Source organism: Haliaeetus leucocephalus, unplaced genomic scaffold, assembly GCF_000737465.1.
Source record: "Haliaeetus leucocephalus isolate CR32 unplaced genomic scaffold, Haliaeetus_leucocephalus-4.0 Scaffold906, whole genome shotgun sequence".
Classification (NCBI taxonomy): Eukaryota; Metazoa; Chordata; class Aves; order Accipitriformes; family Accipitridae; genus Haliaeetus; species Haliaeetus leucocephalus.
In genome coordinates this window covers 2,770,034-2,786,256 of record NW_010973342.1, presented here as the reverse complement: position 1 = coordinate 2,786,256, position 16,223 = coordinate 2,770,034, and the positions used below count along the sequence as shown (strand labels likewise).

General features: G+C 39.8%; 1 protein-coding gene across 1 annotated transcript in view; it reads left to right on the top strand.

Moving 5' to 3' along the window:
- Positions 1-16,223, top strand: part of ABLIM2 (actin binding LIM protein family, member 2) — a 112,100-nt gene that overhangs the window by 28,556 nt on the left and 67,321 nt on the right. Inside the window, exons 4-6 of the mRNA XM_010583500.1 lie at positions 4,602-4,717; positions 8,575-8,701; positions 10,729-10,822. Coding sequence (XP_010581802.1) covers positions 4,602-4,717; positions 8,575-8,701; positions 10,729-10,822 — 337 coding nt within the window. The remainder of the gene's footprint in view (positions 1-4,601; positions 4,718-8,574; positions 8,702-10,728; positions 10,823-16,223) is intronic.

The following is a 16,223-nucleotide window of genomic DNA, read 5'->3' as shown; positions in this document are numbered from 1 at the left end:
TGGAGATCCCGCAGACTTTCTGGACAGCCTGTTCCAGCATTTGAGCATGGTCATGGTAGGGTTTTCTTTCCTCTTTATAGTGAGTCGGCATTTCCCATGTTCCAGCTGATGTCTGCTGCCTCTAGTTCTTTCACTCTGTACCTCTGGCCAGAGCCTGGCTCCAACTTCATATACACATCATCAGGTAGTTTTAGACAGCAATAAGATCTCCCCTGAGCATTTTAAGGCTGAACCAGTCCATCTCCTTCAGCCCCTGCTCATGCGTTCTGTGCTGCAGCTCTGGACCTAGCCACCTCCACTGGACTCCCTCCAGTAAAAGGTGTCCTGAGGAGCCCAAAGTGGTACACACTGCTCCAGAGGCACTCTCTCAAATGATGAACAGAGGGAAAGATCATTTCCCTGGAACTGCTGACTACACTAATGCAGCCCAGTGTGCTGTTGGCCTTCTTTGCCGCAGGGACACTCTGCTGACTCATGTTCAACTTGGTGTCCACCAGGACCCCACGTCTTGTTATGCTTTCCAGCTGATTGACCCCTGAGTTGTACTGGTGCATGGGGTTATTCTTCCCTGGGTGCAGGACTTAGCATTTGCCCTTGTTGATACTTGTGAAGGCAGTAGATAGCAAGTAATGTCCACTTTGTCTCATCAGGTTTAACAGTCTGGGTCAAATTCATCTCTATGGAGCACATCCTGAGGGATGTGATTGTACCAGGTACAAACCAGAGCAGAATTTGATCCTCTAGGTCCTTAAGTTACAGTCTGACATTACACTTGACCCAGTGTAACTGCAGTCTGCTACTGAAATGAATAGCTTTGCTCTCCCCACAGCCCTGACCATATGCTTCTGTTAATTTTCTTACATCAAATTTAGTTGACTGTTCAGCCACAGAGTCAGATCAGACCTTTCTGTGTCAGCACACAGTTACCGTGGATTAGGCTGATGATGGTGTGATGTTTTACAATATAATTTTGTTGGTGTGCTCCAGTCATTTCTGGGTTTACAAATATTGTAGGCAGGTGTATGAAACAAAATTCATTGGGAAATGAATCATGGAAGATATATTAAAATCCTACAAGTCATTTCAGAGAGCTGCTTTAAAGATGCTCTTAATTCTCATTTTAAAAATAGATTATCCAACTGTGAAAATCACACCGAATATTTTTAAAAGGATAAGTAGCTAATTAAAACCCATACCTAGCAATGTTCAGTGGGTTACTGGTGGTAAGATGTCATTGTATTTGAAGGCAGATATGCTGCTCTTAACCTACAATGCTATATATAGTCCTGCTCACAAGTTAAAGAGCTCAGAAACTGAAACCTTGTTAATTGACTGTTACCACCTTCTGTTGCGCCTTCACTTGTACCGGCGCCTTGAGCAGGGCTGCTTGTGAAAGGGAGAGGTCAGATGTTACAGAAATACTGGCGAATGTGTTGTGTACGAAATCTGGATTCCCAATGAACAAGATAGTGAAGCAAACTCTTGAGACTTAATTACGGGTTTAGGAGACCAATGAGGGAAGGCAATGTCTGCATGTACCTTTGGGCGGATAACTTCCAAGGAGGATTTATCTGTTTTTTTTAGAGCAAGGTGTCTTGCAGATGTGGAAAACTTAATAGAGAAGTGAAATTGTTGCCCTGTCCTGTCCAAATGGAAGGGCACTGTGGTTAGTTACTAAACTCTTAGAAAATAAACCAAGATACGTTTATGGGCTAGGAAAGCCCCCACATGCCCTCCCCTCTAAGGAGGCTCTGTGGCATGCTGTGGTGCCTGTGAGCTTTGGCATGTTTTGTGGGATGTCACCTACCTGGCTCTGTCTTTCTGCCATAGGAGGTCAATTTTCCTATTCTTCTCTTCTAGTTTTAACTTACTTTCTTTTAAATTGTCTAATTGCCTAACGTAGATGAGCCAACTCAAGGTGGTCGGTTCCTGCTTCTAGTTTATTTGATGCTTGGTGCATCTGTTTGAGACGGGCTTCTGTGTTCAACTGGAAGTGCAGCTGAGTTTTTGTTAGGTAAATCACTGAGTCAAAAAAACATATTAACCTTCCCTCTGGCTACTGCTCCTAATATACTAGATACAAGAATGCTCAGTAGTCACGGTCATTCTTCAGAGTAGTGAATTGTTCATGGCTTCCAGTACATCACCATCTCCAGGATTATTAATGGTGCAAAGCCTGCTGTTTTACTGAGGCATCTCATGGGAGTTCAGCTGCGTCATTAGCTGAGTCCCAGTCTTGGTCCCCATAAAGACTATGGCAAAACATGCTTGATGGTACTATCCTGCTCAGGGCATGCAACTGTGCATAAGAATGAAGGATGTCAGGGTAGTTGTACAACAGTGCAGTTTTGTGATTGTGTCTGTGGAGCAGGTTGCCATCTTTGTAGGGGTTTAATCTGAAGCAGATTACCAGTGGTCATAATAAGTCTATGCATAGCTGTAAATCAAGATGAGTTGTCTTCCTAAAAACATGTAGGAGGTCGATTATAAATTCTTGACTCAGTTCTGAAACAGTTGAAATTCCTTGGCTTGTGCCTTTCCAGGGCAATCAATAGTGCTAAGTTCTAGACTTGATTTTGTAATATTTTGTTAAAATGAAAACACGCTTAAATGGTTTCTTTCACATTGTCAGTAGAGTACTAGGACAACATTTGAATTATATCACTCCATTTTTGAGACAGTTTTTGATAATTAGTCATTAATTTTTATTACCTACATAGAAGTGTATCAGATTTATTAATTTTTATTCAAATGTATATATGTTCATTTCAATAAACTTGTAGGTTGGACCAGATGACCTCCAGAGGTCCCTTCCAACCTCAACTGTTCTGTGATATTCATGAAACCCTTTTATTATTCCATATATTAGAAGGCTCTGTGACTTTAAGGAGTATAAAAGTCTGTTGCAAATAACAGTTAATGACCTAACCCCCCCTTTTTTTGTTTTTTATATACATAACACGGGAGCTTGCTGCTGCTGGATTGCTGCAAGACAGCACAGACTTGCTGCTCACTGGAGCAGTGTGGCTCCATCATATCCTGCCTGTTGTACTAGAGAGAGTGTTGGCTTCTTCTGATCAGGTTATTGAGTGAAATTGATGGTAGAAAATCCACTCTTGAACAGGTGGAAATTTAAGACTCCTGGAGCTGTACTAACATGGTGTTGGGCTGTTTGTACCAGAATCACACATGGAGCATTTAGTTGTGTCAAAGAGCAAGACAATTTTAAAGGCTATTTCCATAAAATATTTTTCCTTATCTTAACTTTAGGTAAGTAAGAAGGTAGCAAGTATTTGGCATATAAAGTCATTAGTAAAGGAAAAAACAAAAGATGAAAATCAGAATTCATTATCAGGTATCCAAAAATATAACAATATTTAAACTCTGTGTGTCCTCATGATTTTTGAAGTATTGCCTGTGGTCCAAAATGGATGACAGTGTTGAATGCTTATTTAGCTGGTTTAAAGTAGATGTTAGTAACATTATTTAGAAACAAAGGACAGCATTGCTTTTGTTCTTTTTTTAAGTAATAAAAATTTTCATTTAAATGCAACACAAATGTAGAATAAGCCACTCTTGAGTGCTTTAGCGAGCAAAATAATGTTTATGCTTAGCAAGAAGTATCTGTGTAGCTTTTGTAGTGAAGACAACCTCTCAATTGGTATGAATTTGATAGCGTTTGTGCGGTAATGTAATGCAGAGTTTTAATGAAATGTTAATGAAATAATCTGATCAGATGGACTTCACCATGAGGCAGAAGGCCTGTGTTGTTTGTGCCCCACTTAAACCATATTTTGATAGCTCTCTTGGGATTTGGTTGGACGTGAGCTTTGGGTGGAGTGAAATGTGTTTCTAAATCCTCACCATCCTTTGCTGCATTATGAAGTGATTTGTCCATCTGGTCGTCTTAGAGAAAAAACCTCAGCAGTTTCTGTGGCCAGAAAAAGCTCATGGTGGAAAGCTTTTTGTTTTAAGGACATTGATAAAAAGGAAGGATTTAATTAAATGTAAGGAGAGCTGTTGTTGAGTAGAGCAAACAAGTAATGTAGACGCTTTGGGTTTTATAACTGGGATAGGTGTTCTCCTATGAGAATTCACCAACATTTGCTTTCTGAACATACAGATTAAGAGAAGGACCTTGATATGATCAAAGCTGGGAGGACAAATGCTGGTTCTTTAATGTATAGAAGTCATCACTCTCATGCAGCATTTTAACAACATAAAAGCAGCTTCATTTGCCTGTACTTACTCCCTGTAATGCCAATTTTATTTTCATTCTGTAACTGATCCTGTTAGTGATCAACCCTTGCTGATACTACATTTCTTAGATACGCAAGGATTTGGACTTGTGCACTCAGTGTGGTTTTGTATCTTTAGCTATTATTTTTTTTCTAAGTAGCTGTAACATCTGCATTTGCAATTGTCTGTTTGATATGTCCCTTTGATACTTTAGCCTCCAAGTGGCTGAAAAATCATGAATGAGAACTGGGTAAGCAGAGAAACAGAAACCAGAGTAATAATCAGTTCCTTTATGGAAAGATATTTCATTTCGATAAAGGCGTGAGACTGTAACCTGTTTGCTTTTGTTTCCTCTGTTGTAGGCTGCCTTTCCCCGCGGGCGACCGGGTAACTTTTAACGGGAAGGAGTGCATCTGCCAGAAATGTTCCCTGCCCCCTTCCAGCAGCACCGGCTCTTTCCCTGTACAGAACCTGCGAAGTAAGTAGGGGTTTCTGCTCTTTTCTGTTGGTACTTCTTAGTCTGAGCAGGTTTAAAGACCAAAATTTTACACCAATATGTGTAACTGGAACTTCTACCACTATGCTGGATAAAAGGTGTCAAGAATACAATGTAGTCATGCGAAAAAAGTATTTGGTAGTTTTTTGAGAAAGTCTGATAGTAAAAATAAACACAAATGGTGCCACTGTAGGGTTAACAATACACAGAACCTCTCAAAACGTTTGATTAAAACTGGAGTAAATCAAATTACTTGGAGAAAGGTGAAATATAGATGTTAATATTTTTGAGGATTTAGTCCAACTCCAGCTAAAATAAAATCCAATGTGAGATTTAATAATTTGTGAGAGTTCCAGTATTGCTTCAGAAAATTTATCAGTGACAGGTCTGCACGGCTAAATACTATACAGGAAGGGTTGATGTATGCAATGTGACCAGAGGGACTTTTGCCTTGACCTCAGTACTATCATGTGCTATCAGAAGATACAAACACTGCAGAGAAGAAATGTGGTCTTTTCATACCACCTTTTTTGCAGCAGATCATAGAATGGCACTGTTGCTCTGAACTCTGTTCCTCTGCTGATTTGTTCAGGAGGAGCTGCCACGCTTTAAGAGCAACTGCTGCTTTTATGTAATTAAACCACAACAGCAATTCATTTAAACAGCAAAGGTAAAAATATTTTTAATGACTATCACATCGCAGCAAGCTGGATTTGGCGTGGTTGAGGAAGGACCCCATAGATTGGTCTCCTTTGTATATAAGGAATCCAGCCCACTTCAGGGAGGGATTTCTCCTTTTTTTTTCTTTTTTCTTTGTTTTTGCCCACATCTGTCTTTTTATAGAAGTTTTCACCATCTTCTTTCTCCAGGTTGTCAGCAAAGGCTGCTGTGTGAATGCAGTGAGATAAGCTATGTTGATTCCTCTCTTGCTAATGCCGTTCTCTTCTGGGGAGGGGATGGCCCTCTCTCTTAAGTGCTTTCTCTTGTCACTTGTTCCAGAGACGGATCATCCTCAGCTATGATGGCTGGCTGCATTTGCAGATCCATACTTTAATGGCCTATCATCTGTTTGTCTCCTTTTCATATGGGAAAAGTGGCTTTGACTTTAATGGAAATTATTTGCCTGGTTGAGTACTGACAGAACAAGTTCATTTGATTATCTGTGATACAGAATCCTTTAATATGCTTACATTCCCTTTCTCTGTACACACACACACCCCGTGGAGAGTTTTTCTTGCACTGCATTTCCCCAGCTCTCTCAGGTTGCTGCACCGAGGCTCCCCAGTGCACAGGTACCTGCAAACCTCAACAAACCAATTGCCTCAAAGGGAAGCAGCACTGGAAGCATATCCTTGTGCCAAAACCTGACCTTGGAAAACAAAAGTTTAGCTTTTCTCCAAATAAAATCTCAAACATACATATTTAAACCTCAAATACAGGTCTGCTTTAAATCTCATTAGAAATGGATGAAGTCTTTCCATAAGTTTCAGTGGAATTGGTTAAGAGTCTTGGTTCAAACTTGGATGATATCTGCCACACTGTAGACTGGACTTCTAAAGGAATTTGGTCTCATCTTCACCTGAGACTAGCCAGCTCTGCTTTTCAAACGATGTACTGAAGGGGGTGAGCTGATAGATACAATGACTTCTCAAAGGGCAAACTGAAGTCTGTGTCTGGCCTGCAAGTAAATTGTGCCATGATGTTGCCAGGATCCCAGATAAATATCATCCTTACCTGTGTAGGCTATATCCTTTCTTAACTCCTCGTTACTTCATTTCCTCAGTGTCTTGCAGTGCAGGTGCAGGCCAGGATCTTCTGATTTCATGGTGACATGCAGCACCCAGCTGAACTCCTGGGACTCAAGAAATTGGATAGCAATGGTATAATCCCTCCTTGGTGGGGGGAATAGAGCTTTGATGGGTCAATGGGAAGCACTGCAGCCACAAATAGATGGAGGTGCATGCATGAATGTGTTGCAGGATATGTAAGAGCCTGACAATACACAGGAAATTAACAAAATACCTAAAAAGATAATAAGGGATTTGGGAAACATTCAGATTAATACATGATATGTGAAAGAGCAATAGGTAATACCAGCTGTCTTCCAAGCACCTAATCCTTAGGCGAGACCCAGTGTTTCGGGAATAAACAAGCAGCGTCAGAGACACCTTGGTTGAACTGGAAAACTGAAATTCCAGAATGGCTGTCTGTAGCTATGCTACGTATTACACAAAGCAATAAATGGCATGTCTCCTTGTTTTAACAACAGTCTTCTTGGAAAAGACCTTAATGTTTTAAATGAACAATTCATTTATAAAAGAACAGTAGTGCACAAAAACATGTGACTTCAAGCAAGCTGAGTCAAGGACCAAGTAATATGTTGACGCAATGTTACGTTGGTTTTGCTCCTGGCTCAGAACTGCCTGATACGTACTATGTATGTTATTTGTCAGCCTATTTATCTCTGACTTGAGCTCAAGAATGTTTTCAGGAGTTGTCTCGGGACTCACTGAGCTCCCAACATCACTGTCCCTTCTGTCCAGTCTTTCTATTTTCATCCTCCCGCTTTGGTTTTGACCTCCTTTATGCGTTACATTTGGAAGAAATGAAGAATGTCAAATATTTGCCTTTTGCCAGAGTCCTTGATTTTTTTATTATTATATAAATACCTACCTACCTCTTCTGTTTCATTTATAAAACACTAGCTGTGAAAACCTCTTGTGGCAGTGTTGATGTTGAAACAGTACTCAGGGAAGAATATGAACATGTAGCAGCAAACTGATGTGTTCTGCAGAGTTATTGGTTGAAATTAGGTGAGTCACCAAAGGATGCTGCATCCAAGACAGGAAGACAAGGATGTCGCATCAGTAGGCACTGTTGTCCTAGCAACCACAATATTTGTTTTTAATTATCCAGAACTTAACAGAGGAGACAGCAGTTGGGAATAAAAAAGTAGCTCAGAAAATGCTGCGTTTCTGCCCACCCAAGCTTAAACCAGATGAAAGGCGAATGACATCTGAGCACACAGTGTTGTATTAAGTTTGTGAAATAAACCCTCAACCAGTGAGATTAAGTTAGATTACCAGATGAACCCAGGGGAGATCACAAACAAATCTGTGATTGCAGTTAAAGAATAGATACTGCAGAATACTGCAGTATTTATTCTCTTGTGGGACTAAATCCAGGCACACACCCAAATGTTCTCTTTTATTAGCAAAACTAAAATGTTCTGATCTGCGGTGCACACGTTTTTGTGCTGGGCTTATTTCCACATATTGGTGCTCTACAGGGTGACATTAGAGAGACATATTATTACTCCCTTAATCCCTTCCAAATCCACTGAAGGAAAGTAAGAACTATCCTTTATTGTTGTTGCGCTCAGAAATGAAACATTTACAGTTGCACTAACAGAGTGTCTCATTAGGGTCACGTAACCAACTAAATAGAATCTTAAATCAGAAAGTTTTTAAGAGGACTGTTTAAATCTTTTAATGAGAACCTGTGTTTGCAGTACTCTCTTAATAACTAGATAAATCTTTTTTTAATGCTTTTGTCTATCTTTCTCTTCCATGCAAGACATTGTTGTGGTTTTTTTCCTCTTCTGGCATCTCTAAATGCATCTTCAAGTGTCTTTCAGGGTTTGTCTTTTCTCATGTCTTCTAGCAATGTTAGGGCAATATTAGGGCAGCACCACTTGACATCCATCAGCCAGCAGCAATCTTTGGAGCCTGCACAAACTGTTACTAGGGCACTGATGGATGCTCGTACTGCAGTAACCAGTATTGTTGCGTGACCATCTAAAGCGTGTGATTCACTCATATTGGATTTTTCTCTTGCAGATTGTGGGGGCTGTGGTTCAGAAATAAAAAATGGGCAGTCATTGGTTGCCTTGGACAAACACTGGCATTTGGGCTGTTTTAAGTGCAATACATGCGGCAAGCTACTGAATGCAGAGTACATCAGCAAGTAAGTTGAGGAGCATTTTCACTCGTTTTCAGCATTCTTTTAATACCTAATAATTAATTTAGCATTGCATATCCTTTAGCTTTTGTTCATGTATCTTTGGAGATATATAAACGATGAGAGATTATTATCTGAATTATTATCTAAATTGTATTAAAAGCAGAAGAAATTCAGTGAAGAAGAGTAGAAGTCAAATTTGCCCATTTACCTGGAATGGGGCTTCACAGAGCAGCTATGTTATAGAAGGGCAATGGGTGGAGTATGCTTCAAAGCCCCATAAATACGCCTTTAGTTATCTGTGTTTGACTTTGCTCTATGTGATGCTGTAACGTGAACAAGCAGATAATATCCTTTCTATGTGTTTCACATAAGCAAAAATATTCTCAAAAAGTTCATTAAGGAGGTACATATTATGTTTTTGCACTGCTCCAGGCCGTCATGCTGTCAGATTTGGACTGAATGTGATGACAGCTATGAGAGGCAGCACAAAGCACACATGCAGACCAAGTCCCATGTCAACACTCTCATCAGTCCAGTGAGATACAGGGCTTTCACTGGCCAAAGCACTTGGGATTAATTTCTGCTTCAGAGAAGTGTGTTGATATGATGAAATTTTCCTAAACAGCTAAGTAACTCTTTCACCAGTGCCCAGAGATGATGGAGTTTCAGAGCCAGTGTCCCACTGACTTTCAACAATTCTTTGGATTTAGATTAATAACAAGTATAACATTTAATTTCACAGCTTGCTCTGGAGAAACAATATTTAATAAAAGGGTGTTCTTAAATAAGGTTTTGCATTATCTCAAGTTGCTGTATTTTGGTACAGTGCTTTTTTTTGCTTGTTATTTAATAATAAAAATCCCCATAAATTGTAAAGATATAGTTATTGTGAAATCCTCTTTTAAAAAAGCTAAATGCCAAGCAAAATAACTCAAGAGAAGAAAGATCCTCGCTTCAATTAATTCCATTAATTATTGTGATAACTTATAGGTTAGTCTCTAAGCAATCCAACTTGTATGCTATAAAATTAATTTTTATGTTTCTCCAGGGAAATGTCCAATAAAATCATGCCTCTGCTAATAAATCTGTCTGATCATGGGCTGTTTTAGCATAACACACTAAACATAGTTAACTATGTTTAACTTGCACTTTGAAACAGGAGAAGAGTCTCCAGTTTATTCCAGAGCAATTTGTTTTCATTCATCAGTTTAATAGTCTAAGTGTAGAACTTGGTAAAATTGTGATCCAAATGTAAAATTAACAAATAGGTTCATTTCAGAGCAATAGCCAAGTGTTCTGGTTCTGACTCTTTAGAATAAAAGCTAAGACTCATGTTTTTATTCTTCATGTTTTTAAATTGTACATTATCGTAAATCGCTTGTGGTGGTGAAATAACTGTTCACATCACGCATGAACGTACTGCAAGATCTCTTCTGCTGCTCAGGTTGAATTCTCATAGTCATTACTGGCTTCCATGGAACATGCTCCCAAGATGGTTAATTCATGACTGTCTTTAAGCAAGTCAAGTCAAGAATGTCAGTAGACTTAAATGTTAATCAAAACTTGGTTTATAGTCAAGATACTCAGTTTAGAAATTACTCTGTCCAGTCTAAGCTAAAAGATTAGATCATATATATATATATATTAGATGATAAGAGGGAAAGAATAATACGTAGAAGTAACTCTTTTTTCCAAAGAGGGGGAAACATGTGGAAGAAGTTAATGCGTAACACTATCAAAACAAGTGGCGTGAAGGTCTCAGAGGCTGAATGTTGTGACAAGGGGAGAGGCGATGGCTGAATTCAGTGACGAAGCGGAAAGTGGGATCATGGTCGACTCGGAAGGGCCAGAATAGTTCATTAACTATTCAGTTCTTTACAAAATGAATAAATACAAGTATTTGGGAGGTGGGAAATCCATAAACACCCTATGATGTGTTGAAACATTAACAAATTTTAGCTTTATAATCTCCCAGTAAGCCTGTAAACCTACGTAAAGCAGTCTCTGTATGGCTTGTTGTTCTTCCGTAGAGATGGTGTTCCATACTGCGAAATGGACTATCATGCAAAGTTTGGTATCAGATGTGACAATTGTGAGAAGTATATCACAGGAAGAGTGCTCGAGGTAAGGAGAACCTGTCATTCAAACACATCTCAAAGTGTACAAAGAGACTTGTTCTTTTGGGTGTAGTCATACGCTCACAACTGAGTGTTAATGCAACAGTTTAATGTTACTTATATGAAATGCTAAGAACTTTTTCTATAATTCTTGTTTCTTCTGTTAATGATTTGATAATACACACACTCCCTAAATAGGTATTTGTGGTACTGGAGAATGTTCAGGTAGCAGAAGTAATAAGTGAATGGGTTATTGGGCACATTTTAATACTTACACTAAATTCCTTTGTGATTTCAACCTTTTGATTCTGTTTTATGTTCCTCAGAGTTAGGATGAAGCTGTTGAAAAACTAAAATCAATAATTTGAAATGTATTTTTGCACCCAGAAAGGAGCTGTGTTGCAGGGATTTTTTTGAGTTTGTTGTTCTAAAAAGCAAGGAGGTTGTTTGGTGTAGGTGCATGTTTATGCTTTGCGCAAAGAGATTTCCACATAGCTGACCCAGGGTCAGAAATGAATATATTCCTTTGACGTGAATAGAATTTATCATTGCATCTAAGTGTATTGTTATCCTATCAATGTCGTCAATTATCGACTTTTTCCTTCTGCCTTTTCCCTGTATCTTGTGAAGCCTTAGCAGTACTGGAGTTAGGAGGAGGTCCCACAGGTTGCTCAGTTCACTCCTTTCTCTTCATCACTTAAGAAAGCCTGGAGAAGTCCCAAAGGACTTCCACCAGAGAAAGATCTGCTTGGAGTGGTACAAAGACTTAAATACCCTGATGGTGGACAATTATAGCTAGGTAAGAACTGAGAAGCAAGTGGAAGGAAACATAAGTCCCTACTAGGTGTTGTGATACGGTGTTAGGGTTAGGCATGGGAGGCTTTTCCATTGTCAAACGTTTTTACAGACATCTCAGAAAACAGACTTCTAACAAGGGATTTGAAAGAGTATAAAGACAGCTTACTCACTTTTTACAGACAGCTCTCTCAAGTGGGAGAAACAAAGCAGAAGAAAACATTAAAAAACCTTCAAAAATATAAGAGGTGACCAGTGGAAGCTGCTACATGTTTTCAGAGATGTCAGCCTTTGACACTGAATGAAAGGTAGTAAGAGGGGGTGGGCTTTGAAGAGGAAGCTAATGAACTTACATTTGATGTGATAAAGGAGAGGTGAATGTAGAGACAAGAGTGTCATGGTCAAAGCTATAGCAAATTTGGGGTGCACTTACTCATAGCAGGTTACAGGGAGTGATTAATACTAAGATGGGAGAACAGAAGCTTCAGTTTCTGTACTGACTCTTGGCTTCACAATATTGTGTTTTTCTGTCCTGGTTCTTGCCTTGAAATATCTGTACAAAAATACTCTTTTTATTTGGTGATATTTTACCTGCAGTATGGTTAAACAATAGCATGTGGTGTGATGTGATTAAGAACTGGGTCCTTACTGTCTCTGTGGATGATGAAAAGGAAAAAAAAAGTTTAAAAAATTTGCGTAGTAACAGTACTGAATTGGATTTGTGGGATGTGGGGGCATGTGTGACTGTATCTGTTTCTTCTAACTGCTTGGTGAGAGCGTACTGAACAGGAGGAGAGTTCCTTGTTTTTATTATAGAGGGACCAATAACAAACTTGAGAAAAGTTAATTCTTTAAAGCTGTTGTAGGAATTTTACCACGACTGATTACGTATGTCACTGTAGTTCTAGGTGTGATGTTTTCGGTTAGTGGATGTGTGCCCCACATCTCTCCCCTTCTCCAATGTTGCTCTGATGGCAGTGCCGTAGCACTGATTCTCTTCTTACTTTGGTACTGGTGCAGGCTGGGAGTGACTTCTGTTGAAGTCTGTGGCATTTAACTGTGGAATAAAATACTGATGCAAGATTCTGAAACCTTTTTTAAAAAAAGATGAGGAGAAAGGACTTTTGCAATCTGTAAAAGCATACCGGTGTCAGATAGTGTCACTGTCAAATAGAAAAGATAGGATGAAGTTAGTATGAAGCAGGCAATACATTTGAACACGTACAATGATATTTAATGCCTGGAGGCTTGTTACAACAACCTGAAAACTTTATGGTCTATAACCTTCTTTCCATAAGATTATATAGAACAATTTGTTGGTTTGTGTGCAACAAAACTAATGAAGCTTCAATATGGGTGCATGTCCTATATCCTAGCATTCTGCTGTCACAATAGGTCCCGTTCTCATGACGTCTCCCAAAATACCTGCTCCCATCCCCTCTGTTTCCCCATGAAATATCTCGAGAGCTTTCTTTGCATTTCCACTGCCTGTTTACTTGGTCAAGAGGTGGCACACAGTGTGAGGCTCCTTCCATGGTGATCAGCCTGTGATTTCCATGAGCCCTTGGGCCTCTGTAAGGGATCACTTTAAGTGGCTGTTGAGTTTCAGTGTTGACTGTGGAGAGCAGTCAGATGAGGAGGTAGCATGCACACCTCATTTCATTAGGAAGCTAGACTAAAAGTCATGACCTAAACAAACAGATTTGAAAGAACGCAGAGACCATATCTGTAGGTAACGCCGTTAAGTCATTTGTTGTTCGTCTGCAGCAGATGGACTTGTCCGAAAGGCTTGGAATTGGGGCTGATCTCTTCCGTCTGTCTGGTATCAAACTCAGGGTGTGTTTGTTACCAGCCAGCTTGTTGATATGTTTGTATATCTCCTGATCAGGAGAACAGAAAAAAATAAAAAGTAGCCATGGCTGGGTTTTGTTGTAGGATGTATTTTTTGTGGAATTGTCTGGAGTCCTGAAACATTCTTCAAAACTTCAGTATTTCTTTTTCCCATCTTGAATATAATCTGGAGATAAACAAATAATAGGGCAAATTGCTATTAAAGTGGGGGAAAATCTTGACAGCAATACTTATTAGGCAGAGGAATAGTCTCCCAAGGGAGGTGCTGGAAGCTATCACTTAGATAGTATTAAAACAAGATTGGACAAGGCGCTGGAAAATCTATGTTAGGGAACAGTCCTGCAATGACAAAGGGAGGGACTGTATGACCTAATAGGATTTTTTCCATCTCTGATTTCTGTGATAATGTCAGGAGGACAGCTGCTTCCACAACTATTCTGTGCCCAGATTTTATAATATTGTCTCCTTTTCCAGCACTTGTTCGTTTTAAATGTTTATTCAGCAGAGGAGGAAGGGAGAGTCAACTAGTGTGAGTTACTGATAACTTATAAAAATACGTCTGTTTTTGTAGGTTGCCAGCCAAAACCAATGATGATTTAGTTACTTAAATTCTTCCTTCAGCCCATTTTCTGAGGACCAGATTCATTCCATGTAGTAAATGGGCTTAAACACGGGATAGCTGTGTTTATAATTCCTTTCTTGTTTCTTTCTTCTCCAATCCACCTTGGCTTGCCCCCAGTCTTCCAGGGAACTTGTACTGGAAAAGCTACAAAAGGGGCTGAGCAGCTAATTTACAGAGACCATAAATTCTTCTATTGCTTTTAAAGGCAACAGTTTTGCTGTTCTTTTTACAAAACCCCTGCCCACCAGTGCTTTTATGAGCAAGGTTTGCTTTGCTAGTGAAGCCTACAGAGCACTGTTTAATGCAACATCAGCCCTCTCCTAGAGATTGCTATGTTTTAACCCTGACCATATGTATTGATAAACCTACCATCTTAAATGGGGAGCAAGAGGTGGCTGGAGTTTACTTTATAGTTTGTCTTAAAATGCAGTGCAACTGAAAACCTTAAGAGAGAAAAAAGGCTTTATTTTAGTGCCTATGCTATAGCTTTGTTGCTAATCCAGCAATAGCTGAAATCATGCAACAACACAGAAAATAAACACATTTTAAAATAACAAGCTGTTGATTTTTATAACCAGCCATTTCCCTTTGGTCGTGTTGCAATCTATTTCTCTGCATTTGGCACTAAAAATACCTCTTTCTCTCTTTTTCTATCACAAGCAGTTATTTATTAATTAAAATCTCAACTTGTGCTAATGAGCATACCATAAAAATAGACAAAATAAGCTTAATTGCCTTTTCTCTAAAAATATACTGTATTTTGCATGATAATCCAGACCCTGATACAAACCCCTTTCAATCAAGAAAACGCTCTCCATTTGCTTCATGATTTTTTAATCAGTCTTGTAGCTGTGTTTCGCTCGGAGGAAGCGGAGGTGGGTTGCCTGCCTCCAGTCCTTCCCACACGACAGGCCGTCCAGAGGCTTGGAAGGCTGTTGAGGTGCTTGGAGGAGCTGTGTGACCGCCAGTGACGCTTCCTCGTCCCCTCCTGGGGAACATGCCTGGGTTTCCTTAACACCTGATACTTAGAAACTTTTATCTCAATTCCAGCACCTCTCTGTTTTAAAGTGGTCTGTGTACAGTTGCTAATTCTTTGGATACAGATTGATTTTTAGCCTTTTTTATCTTCTCCCCTTTAATTGATGAACTCGAGGGAGAATTTATAGAGAACAGTCTTACTTCCTCTCAACTTTTATTTTGCAAAACTGAATTAACTGAATTCTCCTCTGCTCATAAGGTCAGCTCCAGGCTCTTCTGGTGATGCTGGTGGACCTTCTCACTGTCTATTCCTAGCTGGAACCACCTTCTCTCAGCATGGATGGGCATTGTATGCCAGGCGATGCCTCACCACTACCTTGTGCAGTGATAGTAACCCCTTCCACTGTTTCTAAAGACAGTACTTCCCCTGGTATATCTCGCATTGAGTGTGTTGGTTTTTTCCTGTGGCTTTGTTAACATTAACAGCCCACAGTGAGATATGACTTGGGGGGGTTTCTCTTCATCTGCTGTTTCAGCTAATGCTTTCCTACATTGTTAGAGGAAGTCTTCCTACCCAAAGATAACCTCCCGGGGCTGTTTTGATGGTGAAGGAGGTACAGGCTGTGAGGAGGCCGGGTGTGATTGCTTGGATCGGTAACTGCAGCCCAGTGGTGGCCAGGCTGAGCTGCCTCGTAGCGGGCCTCCACGACCAACCGTACTGGAAGCTGATGGACAAGCTGGAGCTCCACCGCTACTGGCTGGTGGTTTGAATTTCGTGTGAATAAAAGTTGACAGTGTAGCACGTTGGAAATTATGCTTTTGGAAAGGTTTCTTGGGGCTGATTTACATGCAACCCAACTGCTTCTGTAAGCACCGAGGGGTATTTTCAGCACTTGACTAGACTTCTGTGTACAACGGGCCCGTGGTTTACAGCTGTATGGCTGTGGTGTAAATGTGTCCTTCAAGTGCTGGTGAAAATGGCTGTATCACTAACTAAACATAAAGATGGGTCCAGCTGCTGTATATGACATCCTAACATGGCAGTGTGGCACTCAGTACATGTGGGGGAAGAAAGGGTTAACATTTTTCTGGTTTACATGTATGTGTAAATATCTAGAAAAGCATAATCAATATATTTTTTAAAAATCTATTAATCACAACC